The sequence below is a fragment of the Thamnophis sirtalis genome, unplaced genomic scaffold (genome assembly GCF_051295495.1).
Source record: "Thamnophis sirtalis isolate CommonGarterSnake01/CBP01778 unplaced genomic scaffold, rThaSir2_p1.2 scaffold_2, whole genome shotgun sequence".
In the NCBI taxonomy this organism is placed as follows: Eukaryota; Metazoa; Chordata; class Lepidosauria; order Squamata; family Natricidae; genus Thamnophis; species Thamnophis sirtalis.
This window is the reverse complement of record NW_028261382.1, coordinates 6,413,519-6,432,814: the sequence shown is the minus strand read 5'-3', so window position 1 is coordinate 6,432,814 and position 19,296 is coordinate 6,413,519. Positions and strand designations below refer to the sequence as shown.

Sequence of the window (19,296 nt, the reverse complement as noted above, 5' to 3'; positions counted from 1 at the left end):
ACTGGAGCTTCTCTTCCTTAGGGACCCATGGACCTTCCTTGCCCAAAGGACTTCTCGGGTCATTGAAACTGGGGCATTTATTTCCCATAAGAGGAAAAGCATCAAGTACTGTAGATGGTCTAACTAGCTGAACTTCCTTTGAAGGTGCTTGTTCTTCACCAACCTGTTATTCACCCTTCAAAAGTCTCACCATCCTTAGCCAGTCTCTCCCCAGTCTAAACATCTGGAGGCCACCAGGGACTAAGGAAGATGATAGATTGTGTGTGCACAACCCACCCACCGGGCGATTCATACATTATACTGAGTCGTAGCATGGCTTGTTCTGAGCCGATAGTATTTGTGAACATAATCACCAAGCTTTTTCAGGCTAGGTAAAACAAATCATGGCTTAGTGAGGTTAGCCACGGGTTGGTTAAAGTTGACTATGGAGCAATTTTTAAAAAATACACAACAACTGGAAGATCAGGGTGTCAACGCGTCTATAGATATGACGGCTGAGTCATATCATTAGGAGTTTGATCCCCATAAAGCATTACCTAGAGCAGGAGGTCCAAACTTGGGAACTTTAAGACTTGTGGACTTCAATTCCCAGAATTCCCCAGCCAGCCATGCTGGGAATTTGGGGAATTCTCCAAATCATTAGGAGTTTGATCTCCATAAAGCATCACCTAAAACTTGGGAACTTTTAAGACTTGTGGACTTCAACTTCCAGAATTTTGGGAGTTGAAGTCGACAAGTCTTAAAAGTTCCCAGGTTTGGACACCCCTGATCTAGAGTCTTCAAGGAAATGGATGACCAAGAATTTGCACCCAGAATTGTCCATTTCATTTCCTTGGATTTTGACCCATAAATAACCTCCCCATCATCAAGCAGTAATGAAATAGGACACTTCAATTGATTAAACACGTAGGCCAAGGGGTTAGGCAAACATCCCCATTCTACTCCTGTCGAAAAAATTGAGGAAACAATTCTCCCATTATTTCATGAAGAATTTCAAAATTCAGCACCAGGATTTCGTCCCGAGTGGTGGGTGGAACTCTGAGCTTCCCGTTGCTTAGTAAGGAGAGTGAAGTAATGTTTAACTCAAAGGGCTTTTATGAGTAACACATTCGTTTTGCTTTTAAAGGACAAACCTGCAGACATCAGCCCGGGGAAACTGTCTTTCTAAGGAAAGAGGAGACGTAACAGCAGGCCCCCGTTCCCAAATTTTCAAAATTATAAGAACACAAGCTGATGGTCTTTGATGGTCTGAAGGCACTTTCCTGAGGCCAAAATCTTTTAAGTTTTGCACCCTTGGTCTGCAAAGCTCGTCCTTTGCAACCCATATTGTTTAGCCAAGAGTTACTATAAACTCTGCACCATTTCTGTTCTGCATTCTCTAAACAGTGGGCCAGGGACACGTAAGCACATAAAAGTGAGCACAGAGAGAGAGACTGGTCAGAAATGACGTTTCTGTCCAGCGTTCCTTTATTAAGGGAATGGAGGCGAGATCATTCTCCAAACTCTTTTGAAAAAGCGGAACGTGGTTGGGTTTTGTTTTTTTAAAAAAAAAGCTCCTTTCCCATCTTTTTATCTTTGTTTTTTTTAGATTCTAATCCTAAAACAAGGGTTGTTGGTAATGGCATCCAAATGCTTGTACGTACACCCACACGTAGCTTAGGGAGTCTCTTTGAGGTGAAGCTTCTAATAAAAAATGTTTTTGCAATCAGGAAATGAATGTGGATTTACTAAAATTCCCCTTAAGGGATAACTCTTGACTCCATGGAATCAGAGAGAGAGAGAGAGAGACGGATTATAATCTGTAAAAACAGTTATTTATTCCCCCACTCTGGATCTTGTGCATTTTATCTATTTTACCTCTGTTTGTATACATTCTTATGGCTTGGTCACCATGCTAAACTATGTTCTTCCTTCCTTCAAACATCTGCAGAGCAAGCTATCCTTAGTCCCTTTGACGGAGGGGAAAAGGGTCAAGACCATACAAGAACAGACTTGTATGGACCAAAATTAACAGTCGTGTAATGGCTTTTGAAGGGAAGAAGTTCAAGCTGACTTCATACCGTTCTTTGCCAGATTGAAAGAGGCCTTGTTCTCAACAGGGAAGCTTCTCAGCTCGGACACTGTCCAGAAATGGAACATGACCATCTCCTTCTTATCCATCTCTCCAACTGTGGGGGTCACCCTTCCTGACTTTACTCATCCTTTGAACTTGAGATGGCCAATTCCTTTGGCTGCCCCCACAAGAGGTAAAATAGGCGTGGGCCTTCCCAACAACGGCTTTTTGAAACGGGATCAAAATACCCATCCTGGGACAATCTGAGAAGTTGGAAAGAAGTTCTCTTTTGTTTCTCGAGCGGTTGACCCAAGTCCTCCAAGTGCTTGCTGGAATAGCGCAGTTCATTTTTGAGCTAGTGTTCTTTGAGTGCTTGGATCCCTTGGAGCAGGGATGTCCAACCTCGGTAACTTTGTAAAACCTATTGGGACTTCGACTCCCAGAATTCCCTAGCCAGGTTAGCACAGCTGGCTGGTGAATTCTGGGAGTTGAAGTCCGCAAGTCTTAAAAGTTGCCAAGGTTGGACATTCCTGCCTTTGGAGGTCTGCTTAATTTATTTCCTCTAACAAACCTGCTTGAGAAGTAGAAGGGAATGGCAGCCCACTGTTTTTCTCTAAATTTAAGGCAGATTTGGGGAGGATAGAAGCTTTCTCCCTGAGGATGCTGGCTATTTTGGTTAAGAGGGGAAAAATCTCTCGGGACATCAACTCTCCACCCACTCGCTGAAGTTCTCCGTCCTGGGAAGAACCCTCAGCACGAAATAAATGTTTTGAAGCAGAGATGTTCTGTTGTCCCTTGCAAGAGGGGGCGTCACACCCAAAGGGGGGGGGGGAAACAACAACAACGTTCCATTGTGAACTCACCTGAGCGTGAAGAGCAGCGGCAGCAGCTGCAGCAGCTGGATAGGTGAAAGCTGCATGTGGGATGGCAGGGGTAAGCTCCGTGGTGTACAGGGGGTAGGGAGCCCATGCCTCTGGAGATGCCGGAATCAGGGCAGCTCCAGTCAGATCATCTAGAAGAGGAGAAGGAGCAGCAGCAGGTCAACAAAATTCGCCCATCGGGAAGAAGGAAGGCATGGAGTATCTTACGGCACACAGGAAAGACAACCTGAATACTTGGGCGAGAAAGTTTTTGAGCCCCGTTTTTTGGACAGGCCACCTGGGTCTTTGGAGAGCTACAGGAAGAGTTTAGCTTGTGATGTCACGAGACGGATGGTGAACCCAAAAGCATTAACTCTTTTCTAATGGGCAGAACGTCTGCATATGGCGACATCTGGAAATGCGGTGGAGTGCTACATATGGTCTGTGCTTGGGTGGGGAAGAAACGAAAGGTCAAGCGATTCACGCAAACCTCTTCGAAAGGTCCATCCCGGACACAAACGTCCTCACCCCCAATTCTGCAGGAAGGGTCTCCCCGCCACGTTCTGCTCAGCACCACCCTGTAAGACTAGCCCAGGTCAAGAAGATGCTGTTCGGGGAGGGGCTCACCTAAGAGCTATCCTAACCTGTTCATAAACCTCCCCCAATGTAGACTTTTGAGATCTCACAATATCAGGAAACAGCCCATTTCTTTGTTGTCTGGAGGCCACTCTTAATGTTTCTTTAAGGGGTTGTCCTCCTGAACAGCGTGAGGATAGACCAAGGGTCAGGTTTCCAGGGCTTAATTTGTGCTTGAATTAACACTACTCGGTCACTGATTTCCAGCAATTGTGTTCTAGGAAAACTCTAGTAGCCCAGTAGCCACATACAAAGGATTGGAGAATAACCCGTAACCACATCCTAGGGATAGGAAAGAGGTCGGCATCCTTAAGCACTCAAAAGAGCCCCAAAGGTCCAAACCGGAAGCCTCCCCATTCATTTCTGGAGCTGACCAGAACTCCAGTCCCCCCACCATAGAGTTTTCTCCTAGCATGGCGTCTTTTTTCCTCTGCCAACCGGAAGTCTGGTTCCCCCAACACCATAGAGCCTCCTCCTAGCATGGCATCTTTTTTCCTCTGCCAACCGGAAGTCTGGTTCCCCCCCCCACCACCATAGAGTCTCCTCCTAGAGTGGCATCTTTTTTCCTCTGCCAACCGGAATTCCGATTCCCCCACCATAGAGCCTCCTCCTAGTGCAGCATGCTTTTTCCTCTACCTGTCCTAACTGAAAGCCCTGTCAATCGCAGAGCCAACTGGAAAACCCACCCCTTACCATAGAGTCTCCTCCTAGCGCACCGTGCTGTCTTCCCCCCGTAACTGGAAGCACCTCTCAAAATTGTGGCACCAACCGGCAACAGGGAGCCACAGCAGTGGGATGAAAGAGCCACATGTGGTTGCCGACCTCTGGGATAGGGGAGAATGCGCGCCACCCAAGGACTTTAGATTCCTCCCACTTGCACCAACTACAGAAACTCTAATTTAGGAGTGTCTCATGCATCAAAAAAATAATAATAATGCAAAAACATCACAGAGGGATCCAAAGGTGCTTTTTAAAAGGCCACTGGACTTCCTTGGGGTTTTTTTTTCCCTTGCAAACATTTCGTTTCTCATCCGAGAAGCTTCTCCAGTTCTTACTGAATGGTCAGAATGCAGTCAGAAATGTAGAAGCTTCTTGGAGGAGAAGCGAAATATTTTCAAAGCGGGTGTGTGTGTGTGAAACCCCAAGAAACTCTAGTTGCCTTTTGAAAAAGCATCTAGCAATAGCAATAGCAGTTAGACTTATTTACCGCTTCATAGGGCTTTTAGCCCTCTCTAAGCAGTTTACAGAGTCAGCATATCACCCCCACAGTCTGGGTCCTCATTTCACCCACCTCGGAAGGATGGAAGGCTGAGTCAACCTTGAGCCGGTGAGATTAGAACCGCTGAACTGCAGATAACAGTCAGCTGAAGTGGCCTGCAGTACTGCACCCTAACCACTGCGCCACCTCGGCTCTTTGGGGACAACCATGAACTGGATGACTTGAGACTCTCCATTGTGGGAGACACACTAGGAATGTGCTCGCGGACACCTTCACATGCCTTCCCAGAGACCCCCCCCCAACCCCAACGTCTCCCCCCTTCTTGCTTATTGACTCTCTCCCCCCTTTGCTCCTCACAAGGATCTCGTGCAATGAAATGTGCGCCGAGGGCAGGGTGGAGGTTGGTGGGGTTTGGTGTGGCCATTAGCTTGCTCTTTGCCATCTTGGTGTTGGCCTTGGCAAACTCTAATCGCAGCGTCTGGGGGTTCTCTGGGTCGAAGCGGATCCCCTGCAGGGAAAGGAGAGAAGGGGAAGGGTTACGAGAGTAGGAAGAAACAGCATTTGCTCATCCAGAAAACTGATTGGCTGAAGATCAGGACGCATCTAAATGTGCACCATATACCCTACTTATTGAAGACCCAAACTTGATCTAAGCTAAAGTTATATTTCCTCGAAACAAATTCCACCTAATATAACTCTTAAAAAGTGTGTGTGTGTGTACACATGTGTGTGTACATACACCTATTCTCTACACACACACACACAAAAAAAAGCACAAATCCAGACCCAACCACTCAGGGACATCACTTGAATGTGCCTGCTGTGGTTAAAATATTTAAATTATATGGTGGGCTAACCCTCCACCTTCCACATTGTCTGCCAATTTCAATTTAGGGATATAAATATGCTTATGGAGAAGCAACCTTGCCTTCCAGGTAAAGCGCAATTAAGATGCATTGATTATTTATTAAATTTGTCTGCCACCCGTCTCATTACACCCCCCTCCCCTTGTATCATCTGTTTAATTAATAATATTCACGTTGACTGGATATACAATCTCCGGGATTATTTATTATCACTGCTGCAAGGAATCCCTTCTTATCTTAAGCTACTCTTAATTTTCCTGGGTTTCTCAACCTTGGTTGGCTTTAAGATGCGTTGATTTCAGCAGCCTGGAGCATGGCATGACAGGGCTGTGTTAAGAGAATTACGGGAGCTGGTCCATAGATCTTAGGTTTAGGTTTATTCGATTTATATGCCGCCCTTCTCCCAAGGACTCAGGGCGGCGTACAACATTAAAAGAAACATATAATACAAAAGTTAAGAAGAAATTAAACAGGATATCCCAAACCCAATTAAAATTGACACCAAGGATGAGAAATCCTTCTGTAACCGATGCCGATTTCTTGAAATCATTTAGGACAGGGGTCTCCAACTTTGGCAACTTTAAGCCTGGCGGACTTCAACTCCCAGAATTCCCCAGCCAGCTTTGAATTCTGGGATTTGAAGTCTGCCAGGCTGAAAGCTTTAGAACGCTGCTTTTCCATCTTTTCAGTTTAGGAGTAAATGAAAATATTTAGTATATAATCTTCCCATTTACTCTTTTTTTTAAAATTAAGTTTTTTATTTTATTTATACAATCATATCGTCTTTGCAGCACATTTTATATCTTTTATATATCATGTTTCCTTTATCAACACATATATATCTTATATGACTATATCCATATCTACATACATATTTTATACATCTTATTTCGTACATACTATATACAGGGCGGGGCATAACCTTTTCCTAGGGGGTCACAGCAACACTTGTAATAACAACACAAATAATTCATACACCATTCGAAAGCCCATCAAAAACTGAGTTTATTGACACGATTTAATAGTCAGTATGACCACCATTAGCCCTTCGAACAGCATTCAAACGAGGTGGATAAGAACACAACAAATCTTCAAACAGTTCCGTTCGATTTTCAGGGTGGGGCATAACCTTTTCCTAGGGGGTCACAGCAAGATCGACAGCAGTTTACAACTTCCGCGATACCTCATTTTAAAGCCCATAAAAAACTGAATTGAATGAGCTATTAAATGTTAAATTTGTTTCGGTTGAAACTTTGAGAATGAATTTGGAAACTGTGTTGAAAAATCTGGAAAATCAAACGGAACTGTTTGAAGATTTGTTGTGTTCTTATCCACCTCGTTTGAATGCTGTTCGAAGGGCTAATGGTGGTCATACTGACTATTAAATCGTGTCCATAAACTCAGTTTTTGATGGGCTTTCGAATGGTGTATGAATTATTTGTGTTGTTATTACAAGTGTTGCTGTGACCCCCTAGGAAAAGGTTATGCCCCGCCCTGTACATTTGAACCTCTCATATTTCTTATTTCATCTACAATCTATCTTGTATTTCCCCCCCTTATTGATTCTGCGGTTTTCTATTTGTTTTTTAGTTTCTTGATCTTTCTTCTTCTTCTTTGTTACTATCCTGTTTTTTTCCCCTCTTTCCTCTAGCCAATTATATTGTAAGTCCCATACTAAGTAGTACTCACTTCCCATTTACTCCTATCTGACACTGGTGGTCAATGCGTGTGGCTAGTCTTTATCAGTTCTATTGTCTTGTGTTTATGACATGAATCCATTAAGTAGCAGGAAAGAGGAATCTTCTTATCAGTCAGGGTAACCAAGATATGAGCAGAATTTGCCCTCTGTGTTGAACTGGGGGCCAAGCAATTAACAAAGCTGAATTCGCAGCTGAAACTGGAACATCATCTGTCGGCTGAGACCAGGGGGGCCTTTGCCCAGGTTCGTCTGGTGCACCAATTGCGGCCCTATTTGGATTGGGAGGCGCTTCAAATGGTCACTCACGCCCTTGTCACCTCAAGGCTGGATTATTGCAACACGCTCTACATGGGGCTACCCTTGAAAAGCGTTCGGAGACTGCAGTTAGTCCAGAATGCGGCCGCGCGAGCGATATTGGGTGCACCGAGGTACACCCACGTTACACCTGTCCTCCGCGAGCTGCACTGGCTACCAATTGGTCTCAGGACGCAATTCAAGGTGTTGGTAATTACCTTTAAAGCCCTACATGGCTTAGGGCCAGTGTACCTTCGAGACCGCCTACTGCCACATACCTCCCAGCGGCCAGTAAGATCCCACAGATTGGGCCTCCTTCAGATGCCGTCAGCCAGACAGTGTCGGCTGGCGGCTCCCCGGAGGAGAGCCTTCTCTGTGGCTGCTCTGACTCTTTGGAATCAGCTACCCCCAGAGATCCGGACCATACCCACTCTCATGGCCTTCAGGAAAGCTGTAAAAACCTGGCTGTTCCGGCAGTCCTGGGGCTGTTGACCTCACTGTTGAGGTCCAGCCCCGATTAGAATGAATGTATGAGGGTGTTGCTGTTTTAAACTGTTTTTTCCCCCCGTTATGTGTTCGTTACATGTCTTTTTTCTCTCTCTTTTTTGTAAGCCGCTTGGAGTCCTTCGGGATTGGGCGGCATACAAATTTTATAAATAAATAAATAAAGCTCTGAAGTTTAGTGAGAACCGATGCCACAAGAGTGTTAATACTCACATTCAAAGCATTCTTTGCAGCTTCTGCACCAGAGCGGCTGTCGAAGGTAACAAAGCCTACTGGCTGGAAAGACAAATACTTTGAGCTACATGCATGTACATAATCCTGACCAGATTGCAAAAACAGAACTCAAAGGGTCGTGAAGGAAGGTCTCCTAGGAAGCCCACCAAGAGTAGCTCTGTCTGCAGGGACTTCACTCACCTGTGGAGAAGCCATCAAGCAAGCAGCCCCCCAAAAGCTCTGGAGCCCCAGAGACAATTGCCCATTTCCACCTTGTTTCCCTTTCAGCCAAGTGCTGTTTCTTACAGCAACCACCCCGTGCATTGTTATCTCTCTCCAGGCAGGAGAAACAGACCTTTAAGCTGTGGCAGCCTCATTTGTATAGGTGGCCTTCCTCAGGAGGAGGAGGAGGAGGGAGGAAGGAAGGAAGGAAGGAAGGGAGGGAGGGAGGGAGGAAGGAAGGGAGGAAGGAAGGAAGAAGAAATAGAGGAAGAAGTAGAGGTATGGAAGAGGAGGAGGAGGAAGGAAGGAAGGAAGGAAGGAAGGAAGGAAGGAGAGGAAGAAGAAGAAATAGAGGAAGAAGTAGAGGTATGGAGGAGGAGGAGGGAGGAAGGTAGGAAGGAAGGTAGGAAGGAAGGAAGGAAGGTAGGAAAGAAGGAAGGAAGGAGAAGAAATAGAGGAAGAAGTAGAGGTATGGAGGGGGAGGAGGAGAAGGAGGAAGGAAGGAAGAAGAAGAAATAGAGGAAGAAGTAGAGGTATGAAGGAGGAGCAAGGAAGGAAGGAAGGAGAGGAAGAAGAAGAAATAGAGGAAGAAGTAGAGGTATGGAGGAGGAGGAGGAGGAGGAAGAAGAAGAAGAAGAAGAAAAGAAGAAGAAGGAGGAGGAGGAGGAGAGGAAGTAGTAGAGGTATGGAGGAGGAGGAGGGGGGAAGAAGTAGAGATATGGAGGAGGCGGAGGAATAGAAGAGGAAGAAGTAGTAGTAGAGGAAGAAGTAGAAGTATGGAGGAGGAAGAATAGAGGAGGGGGAAGGAGAGGAAGAAGTAGAGGTATGGAGGAAGAAGAGGAGGAGGAATGGAGGAAGAGGAAGGAGAGGAAGAAGTAGAGGTATGGAGGAGGAGGAGGAGGAGGAGGAGGAGGAGGAGGAGGAGCATTACTGAAATGCAACTATACATCTGGGCAGCACTAATAGCAATAGCACTTAGACTTATATACCACTCTATAGTGTTTTACAGCCTTCTCTATGGTTTCCAGGGTCAGCCTATTGCTCCCAACAATCTGGATCCTCATTTTACCAACCTCAGAAGGATGGAAGGCTGAGTCAACCCTGAACTGGTGAGGATCGAACTCCTGGCAATGGGCAGAGTTAGCCTGCAAGACTGCACTCTAGCCACTGTTGGCCAGGCCTGTTCTAGAACAACACAAAGTAACCTTCACCAGACCGCATGCCAAAACAGAAGCCCAGGTAAGATGGGCTACTTTGCTAGCAAGTAGAACGTTTCTTCTAGGACCCAAACACAGCTGGATCTCTCACTGCCGAGGGGATGTTCTAGGACCCTGTTTCCCAAACTCAGCAGTCTCCAGAAGTGGAGACTTCAACTCCCCAAATTCCACAGCCAGCAGAACCATTGATGAGAATTCTGGGAGTTGAAGTCTTCACACCTGGAGGTTCCCAAGGCATTTGGACAGGTTGCTTAATTGAAGCATCAGCTATCCTCCTGCAAGGTCCCTTTCCCTTAGGTCTTAGGAGGTGAACCGGTCCTTGATTTAAGCTGCACTGAGTGGATGCCAGGATAGGGGTTAAGGAGAGGCATTACCTGTTTGGATGTTAGCTTGATCAGTGATCCTTCATAACCCTAGAGAAAGAAAACAGTACATTTGTAATATCCATTGCTGGGAAAAGGAAAAACAAAAGTTAAACTAAGATGCAGTTACTACTCTGACCATATTTCCCCCAGGCACCAGAGGTGGTATTCAACCGGTTCTGACAGGTTCTGGAGAACCGGTAGCAGAAATGTTGAGTAGTTTGAATAGAATAAAATAGAATAAGGAATAGAATAGAATAAAGAATAGAATAAGGAATAGAATTAAGAATAGAATAAGAAATAGAATAAGAAATAGAATAAGGAATAGAATAAGGAATAGAATAGAATAAGGAATAGAATAGAACAGAATAAGGAATAGAATAGAATAAAGAATAGAATAAGGAATAGAATAAAGAATAGAATAAGGAATAGAATAATAGAATAGAATAAGGAATAGAATAGAACAAGGAATAGAATAGAGTTTAGAGTTTAGAGTTTAGAGTTTTATTTCATTTGTATGCCGCCCTTTTCTCTGAAGGGACTCAGGGCGGCTCACAACTCAAACAAGGGAAGGGAGATACAGACAGTTAACAACAACACAAAAACAATACGTAATTTTTTTTTAAAAACGCAACAATCATACCATTCGAGATAGGGGCAACGATTCTTTAGCCCCAGGCCTGTCGGAACAGCCAGGTTTTAAGGGCTATGCGGAAGGCCTGGAGGGTGGTGAGGGTGCGAATCTCCACGGGGAGTTTGTTCCAGAGGGTCGGAGCAGCCACAGAGAAGGAATAGAATAGAATAAGGAATAGAATAGAATAGAATAGAACAGAATAGAATAAGGAATAGAATAGAATAAGGAATAGAATAGAATAAAGAATAGAATAGAATAAAGAATAGAATAGAATAAAGAATAGAATAAGAAATAGAATAAAGAATAGAATAAGAAATAGAATAAAGAATAGAATAAGAAATAGAATAAAGCATAGAATAAAAAATAACATAGAATAAGGAATGGAATAGAATAGAATAGAAAACAGAATAGACTAGAATAGATTACTTTATTGGCCAAGTGTGATTGGACAAACGAGGAATATTTTGTGACTGAAGCTACAACAGGATTGAAAAAAAATGAGTCGGGACTATTTTACACACAACTGTTGAAGCATCCCCATGGTCAAGTGACCAAAATTCAGATGGTTGGCAACCGACTCATAGTTATGACCGTCGCAGGGTCTTGGGGTTAGATGATCTCCTTTCGTGGCCTTCCAACAAGCAAAGTCAATGGGGAAGCCAAATTCACTTAAGGACTACGTTACTAACTTAACAACTGCAGTAGTTCACTTAACAATGGTGACAAGAATAGGTCCTAAAATGGGGCAAACCTCACTTAACAACTATCTTGCTTTGCAGCAGTAAATTTGAGCTCGATTATATTCCTAAATCACAGACTTCCTGTATGTTGAAGAAGGTGCTCTATCATTGAACAAGAGGCATCCGTTTCTTTGTTCCTGCTCACATTTTTCCATCAAATTTGTTTTATTTTTTATTCTCTTACATACCATTTTTAGTATGCATTCACATAATCGTTATTCTTCTTTACATTTGTCATTCTTATACATTTGTTATTCCAATTAATAGGTTATAATATACAGTTTGGGTTGCTTTATTTATCATCCTTTCCGCCTGTTGTAACACCACCTTATTTTCCCTTTCTTTTCTCCCTCCCTCCCTTCTCTACTTCCTTCCTTCCTCCTCTCCTTCCCCTTCCTTCTTCCCATTATACCCTTCCTGCTCACCTTAAATGGTCGGAAAAGGAGGTAGAGTTCTCGGGGCTTGATGTCCACCGGAAGGCCACTCACGAAAAGTGTCCGTACCTAAGGGAGACAGAAAACCACGTATCTCAACACAGTTCGAGACAATTGGACCTCATAGTTACCGTAGGGGATTTACGAGATTGAGGTCCTTCAGGTGTGAGATCACATGATGTGATGAATCCCAGGAAGAGGACGAATTCAGGGAAGGGTATTCTCCATCCACGTGGAAACGAACGTTCTCGTCTGAGTCACATGAAATTGAATCCCCTCTGACTCAGGGCCAACCTTACACAATGTTAGATAGGTAACCAATGTCTTTAAAAAAAAATTACGCACCAAAATGACTCATTTTCATCTAGACAAGAGCAAGCTGAGGAGGCCATTTTCATCCGAGCCCACCAACCCACCACCCACTAACCAAAAATGATCTCCCAACTCCCACGGGTAACTTTTAAGAGGTCTAAAGTCTCCCACCCGTACCAATAAAAGCTTTTCTTACTTGCAACGTGGATAGCTTCTTAATAAAAAAAAACCACACCTGCAGAAAGAATCCCACTGCAATCTGGGCAAAAAGTTTTTCTCCTGTGCCCAAGTGGGGGATTTTAAAAACCAACATCCTCCCGTGTTTAAAAGGATCTGCAGAATCAAGGAGTCCACTGAACGGAGGCAGAGAAATTTGGTCTCCTTGCCTACTGGGAATGTAAAGTTTGCAAGAAGTAGATGGGACTCGTTCGTTACTCCTTGGGGAATTCTGGGAGTTGAGGTCCATATATTTTCGAGTTGCCAAGGTTGAGAAACACCATGACAGTCTTACACCAAATTATGGATGGAGGGATTCTGAAATTTTAGCTTGGAAAACATAGCACAGACTCAACATTTGCTGCAGAATCTAGACCAGGAGTTGCCTACGCCTCATGGGGGGGGGGGGGTTGATTTCGAATGGGGGCAATTTGAACCTTGTTTAAACCAAGTTAACGGCTTTTTTAGGCTTCCTGTGAGTGAGTAGAGTACACTTTTTGATTAAAGTATGAATTATATGTCACCAGGGGGGGGGGATCAGGATTTTAAAGATGTTTAGGTGGGGCATGGCCAAAAAAAAGGTTGGGAACCATTCAGAGGTGGGTTCCTACCAGTTCACACCTATTCGGTAGAACCGGTTCATCAAATCTACCGAACCGGTTAGAAGAGGTTCCACCAGTGGACCCGCAAAAGCAGGCCACACCTACAGAAGAGGTTCCAAATTTTTTTGAAACCCACCACTGGTCCTTGGATATGATTATTCTACACTATCATGCTCCTATTTATAAAACTCAGTGCCTCTGTGCAAGGTAAGGATGACTACTGCGTTTGTGGTGCAATCAGAACATTGCGTGTGTTGAAGTTGTTTTAACGCAAACCAAAGATGCCTTTTAAAAAACAAGTTTACACCATATTCTTATGCATGCCAGTGCTGTGTATGAGGTAATTTAAGGTGGTCCTGACAAGTGTCGTCGGCATCTTCATATCCGGTCACATGGGTGGCAAGCCACTCCCACAAAGGAGGCCACACCCACAGAGTAGGTTCGAACAATTTTTGAAACCCACCACTGGAACCATTGATCTAGACATTGCATTTGCTTCTGTAAAAAGAGATGTTCTGGTCCCATATTTCCAGTTTTAAGAATGAACAATTCAGCACAAAGGGACATTTCTTGCTGCTACACCTCGTTTTCCAGATGAAATGCCCTCTCATCAGATTCTTCACAGTAAGGATGTTTAGCCAGAGATATTCCTAATGGCCACCTCGGCTATTTTGCTTCTCCTCACCTACCTTCAGCTGAACGCAACCAACAGTTATCTTGAAATTAAACCTGAGCCCTTTAAAAAAAAAACCCCATACACTGCTAATGTTATTCTTTGTTGAAGAACATTTGTTGAAGACCACAGCATCTATTTCTTGATTAAGATTATATTATACGTCAAACTTGTTTGGAAATTGCGAAGACTTCTTGTTTAGATTTTATGCAAGGTTTCGCAAATGCTGACGCTTTTTGAAATGCTTCCGAGAATCTAGTAACTCCACAAATACCAGTGTAGGTTCTGGCCATGCTTCTACATGCATCATCCTTTTTAACTGCTGCACAATTTTTTTAAAAAAAGACTGTTTTTAGGAGCATTATTTGATGCCCAACTGCAATTTCTGACAAGCGTGAGCCTAATCCTCATAGCAATATTCTCTCTTCTCTCTCACAGGCCAAGGTTTTTGACGCCATCCCCTGTTGTGCGTTGGGCTAAGGACAAGCTTTGTTTCTACCCAGCCCTTGAAATCTAAACAGCAACACTTGGACCACACATTGTTCACATGGCTTTACTCAGGGGAGATGACAATCTCTTGGCCTGCTGGACAATCTGACGAAATCTTTGCTTCTAGGAATGCAATCAGTTGATCGCTTTTGCTGCATTGAGAAAAGAGTCACCATCTTTTAACCCTCCAAACAACTTGCCAATTCAGCTACAGTCTAGGGATAGCGTTTTTTCTGGACTAAGTAAGCCCATACACACAGATGTGGACTCCAAAAGAACATTGAAGCAATATCATCAGGGAGATAGAAAGTGAGAGTATTTGCATTGTGGGGTTTTTAAATGCAATAGTGGATAAGAATTTAGATTATAGAAGCGTCAAAACAAGGAAAGGGACTAGAAGAGCACTACCTACCACCTTTTTCAAAATGGCAGAAGAGTTGGGTGTTAAGGATAGTTGGGGAGAAAGGAATAGGGGAAGGAATCAGTACACATACTTCTTGGGTAGACACCAATCGCGGTCTAGAATTGATATGGCCTGGATGACAACAGAATTAAATTCGGATGTTGAGGAAATAATAATTGATCAGAACCGGACCAGAATCCAGTGGAAATTAGATGGAAGGGACAAAAGAAAGCAAGGAGGTGGACCTTAAAAAAAGGTCTCAGTTTTAAAACACAGGGAGTTTGGTTTGAGGATGGGAGAGCCAATGCGATTATTTCAGGATAAGAAGAAAGAAGAAGATTGAAGCAGAATATTTGGAGCCGGGAGGGGGGGGGGCAAAAACAAATTGCAAGAAACATCTAATGACATGCTCTTCATAGGGTGACCATTTTGACTATGGCGCTCTACATGGGGCTGCCCCTGAAGAGTGTTTGGAGACTACAACTGGTCCAGAATGCAGCCACGCGAGCGTTACACCTATCCTCCGTGAGCTGCACTGGCTTCCCATCGGTCTCCGGACATGCTTCAAGGTGCTGGTTATCACCTATAAACCCCTACATGGCTTAGGACCTGGATATCTCCGTGACTGCCTCCTGCAACATACCTCCCAGCGTCCAATAAGATCGCACAGGGCGGGCCTTCTCCGGGTACCGTCGGCCACACAATGCCGTCTGGCGGCTCCTCGGGGGAGAGCCTTTTCTGTTGCTGCCCCAGTCCTTTGGAACGATCTACCCCCTGAGATCCGGACCCTCCCCACTCTCCTGGCCTTCTGTAAGTCCGTTAAGACCTGGCTGTTCCGGCAGGCCTGGGGCTGTTGAGCTTGACTGAACTACAGCCCCGATATAACTGAGTGCATGTTGTGTTTTTCTGTTTTTAAGTTGTACTGTTCTCTGTTTTAATCTTTTTAAATCTTTTTTAAATTGCTTTTATGTAAGCCGCCCGGAGTCCTCCGGGATTGGGCGGCATACAAATCTATTAAAATTACAAATTACAATTACTATGCATTCACCTAACACACAAGCCACAGTTCTCTAAAACGTGGCTTGCTCGGTTTACTCCTGGCCTCAATTCACACAACGGGATGTCTCAGTTACGGATAGTTTAGGATTTGCAGCTGCTTAACAAGGGCATCCTCAGAACTGGGAAAGAAGTAAATTTAGCCCTCCTTTTGGGCCTTGATTGGGGTAGAACACGAGTGTTCCTGAAAAATGCCTGCTCTGGATGCAGATAAGAACCTGCTGTTGATGTTCTCCCAAGCTTTGTCTCATGTCTTTGAGACACAATGCAGCTGGAGGCACTTGACGCGAGCCAGATGGAATGCTGAACTGCACCCGTCAACTTTAAATATCTAGACTTATAAGGCCCTGCGCAGTATCAAAACATACCCAGGGCTTGCAAAACAAAAGTTGTGGGAAGGAAAACACTTGGGACCTTAAAAAAGAGGTTAGCTGTTTAACGCCATGTTTTAAAACAATTCTCCCTAGAGACCGACAGCTTAATGAAGCCCCATCTTTACGGAGGGTTCATCTAAGCTGGGGGATTTGGGGGGGTGGGGGAAATCAACATAAGTTGTCTTGTAATTTGAGAAAGGTTGAAAGATTCGGAATGTGTTGATTAGATAACTTCTAAACTTTTAGGAAGCGCTGGACTGCCAACTCCCGAAGATAATTTAACTGGTTTTCCTGCACACTGAAGACACTTAAGCTTCCCAACTTTCTGATTCTATTAGAGTTGTCTGCTAACAAGCTAAACCGTTTCTATGCCATTTAGCAGAGAGTTGGTGGCTGCTGTGTCTTTCCCAAAAGCGTGTGAACCGGTTTTAAAAGGGCCATAGCTGAATAATAAAGCACCTATTTCACATACTAAAGATCTTGTTTCAGAACTGGTTGAGGTTCTGTGGAGCGAACTGCCTCCCCAGAGGTTGTGGGTGCTCCAACACTGAAGGTTTTAAAGAAGAGATTGGACAACCATTTGTCTAAAATGGTATAGGGATCCTTGCCCGAGCAAGGGGCTGGACTAGAAGACCTCCAAGGTCCCTTCCAACTCTGTTACTCTCTTAAGCAGCCAAAGGCTTGCCATGGTTTTCTAGTGTTATCTAAACAAGGTTTCAATGTAGCCCATCGAATATGACATGAGAGGCATTACATGTGATGAACCCCTAACTGTCTTCTCTGAAGGTTGAAGAACAGAGATAAGGGAGACGCTTAAACCTGAACAAACAAGTTGAATTATAATTAAGGAATCCTGATCTGTTTCTTGCAGATTTCAATCCAGAAGAAAGTTGGGTTTATCCTGGTAGGTTTCAATACTGAGACTTGCTTTCTCTCGAAACTGAGCAGTTAGCAATAGCAAAAGCGCTTAAGACTTATATACCACTTTACAGTGCTTTGCAGCCCCTCTCTAAGCGGTTTACAGAGTCAGCCTCTTGCCCCCAACAATCTGGGTCCTCATTTGACCCACCTCATTTACTCAACCTTGAGCCTGGTGGGATCTGAACTGCTAAATTGCAGGCAGCCAGCAGAAGTAGCCTGCAGTACTTCCCTCTAACCACTGCGCCACCGTGGCTCTTAAATTCCCAATAACTGATAACAGTTATTAATAATATTGATAAGGGTTGATGCAATTCAGTGCTTTTGTGCTGGATTATTTCCTCTCCTATTTTCAGGGTGGGGAAAACAAGCAAGCTCTGCTTTCTGGCTTACAACACCTCAACCTTTCTGAGCAGCCAAGCACAAATTATACTCGTTTCAGCAAAGCAACAGAGGTTGAACTGGGAACATTCAGAAAGCCATTGTGAATAGAGCCACACCTCTAGCAGAGCTGAGAACCTTTCACAAAATGGGTATATTTTCCATCTTAGAACCCCAAGCCTGGAAGGATTGCAGTTGTGAGAGTAGAACCATCACTCACCATCCTTGACAGGCATGATAGCTAAAGACAAGAGTAATGGCTTCAAATTTTTCAACCTGCTAAAACTTCCTTCTCCTACAAGAAACAGGACAATTTTAACATCAACATTTAGCATATTATAGATAGATAGATAGATAGATAGATAGATAGATAGATAGATAGATAGATAGATAGATAGATAGATAGATAGATAGATTAACAGAGTTGGAAGGGACCTTGTAGGTCATCTAGTCCAACCCCCTGCTCAAGCAGGGGACCCTACACCGTTTCTGACAGATGGCAGCCCAGTCTCTTCTTGAAAGCTTCCAGTGATGAAGATTCCACAACTTCCGAAGGCAACTTCTGTTTCATTGGTGGATTGTTCTCACTATCAGAAAATCCCTCCTTATTTCTCCTTATACCTCAGGCATTTCGAAAATTAACTCTGAATTCAGGTCATATTATAAACTATAAAGCAAAGTTTACACTGACTTGATGGTCGTAATCATCTACTTGTTCTATATGGTGCTTTCCTTGAAGACTACCTGCAACTTTCTGCTTAATAAGGAAATATCAGCATCTATGATAAGTGCTCAATTACAATAAGGCCATGTTACCCCCCTGAATGGGGAATGCAGTAGCTCAGTGGCCAAGAAGCTGAACTTGTCGATCAGAAAGGTCGGCAGTTCGGCGGTTCGAAACCCTAGCGCCGCGTAACGGAGTGAGCTCCCGTGACTTGTCCCAGCTTCTGCCAACCTAGCAGTTCGAAAGTATGTAAAAAATGCAAGTGGAAAAAAATAGGAACCACCTTTGGTGGGAAGGTAACAGCATTCCATGCGCCTTCGGGGTCTAAGTCATGCTGGCCACATGACCACGGAGAACGTCTTCACACAGCGCTGGCTCTTCGGCTTTGAAACAGAGATGAGCACCCCCTCCTAGAGTCAGGAATGACTAGCACATATGTGCAAGGGGGACCTTTCCCTTTGCCCCTCTTAATGCCAGATTTATGAGCACAATTCAAGAGGCAGGCTTGCTCCTACAGCCATATGCGGCTTTGGGTGTCTTAGGGATCTCTCATCCTTGAGAATTTCTACCTGCTCAACCTGGACAAGTAGAAGATATGTCAGGAGCCCACCCAACATTAGGGAATTGTCTTGAAGTAGCCCCCTTCCTCTGAAACAACTGGTAACTAGGCTGTGAGTTCAACTAAAAGGAGATCTTAATATAGCATACCTGCAGCATTATTGAAATACTCCAAAATCAAAATGGAACGAGCTACAGGTTAACACCAACTTTCTTTGCTTATTTCTTTATATGATAATACATTTCAGTCACTGCTATGTTAAACAACCCTGTATCAGTTGAAAATCCCCATATGTCCAAGCATATATTCGTGTTGTCCTTTATAATAGCAATAGCAATAGCAGTTAAGACTTATATACCGCTTCATAGGGCTTTCAGCCCTCTCTAAGCAGTTTACAGAGTCAGCATATCGCCCCCACAGTCTGGGTCCTCATTTCACCCACCTCGGAAGGATGGAAGGCTGAGTCAACCTTGAGCCGGTGAGATTAGAACCGCTGAACTGCAGATAACAGTCAGCTGAAGTGGCCTGCAGTACTGCACCCTAACCACTGCGCCACCTCGGCTCCTCTATAAAACTCATAGAAACCTGCCAGTACTAGTGTAACTGTTTCCTACTGTTTTTTTTTTTAAGCATGTG

The 19,296-nt window shown here is 44.1% G+C and overlaps 1 protein-coding gene across 2 annotated transcripts in view; it reads right to left on the bottom strand.

Moving 5' to 3' along the window:
* RBPMS2 (RNA binding protein, mRNA processing factor 2) overlaps window positions 1-19,296 on the bottom strand; it is a 39,054-nt gene that overhangs the window by 7,643 nt on the left and 12,115 nt on the right. For both annotated transcript variants that reach the window (XR_015695419.1, XM_087704144.1), the window contains exons 2-6: window positions 11,945-12,022; window positions 10,158-10,196; window positions 8,345-8,407; window positions 5,126-5,276; window positions 2,917-3,065 (exon numbers count right to left, since the gene is read on the bottom strand). Coding sequence is in view for 1 of the 2 variants with exons in the window: in XM_087704144.1 (XP_087560270.1) it covers window positions 2,917-3,065; window positions 5,126-5,276; window positions 8,345-8,407; window positions 10,158-10,196; window positions 11,945-12,022 (480 nt within the window). In the remaining variant the exon portion in view is untranslated. The remainder of the gene's footprint in view (window positions 1-2,916; window positions 3,066-5,125; window positions 5,277-8,344; window positions 8,408-10,157; window positions 10,197-11,944; window positions 12,023-19,296) is intronic.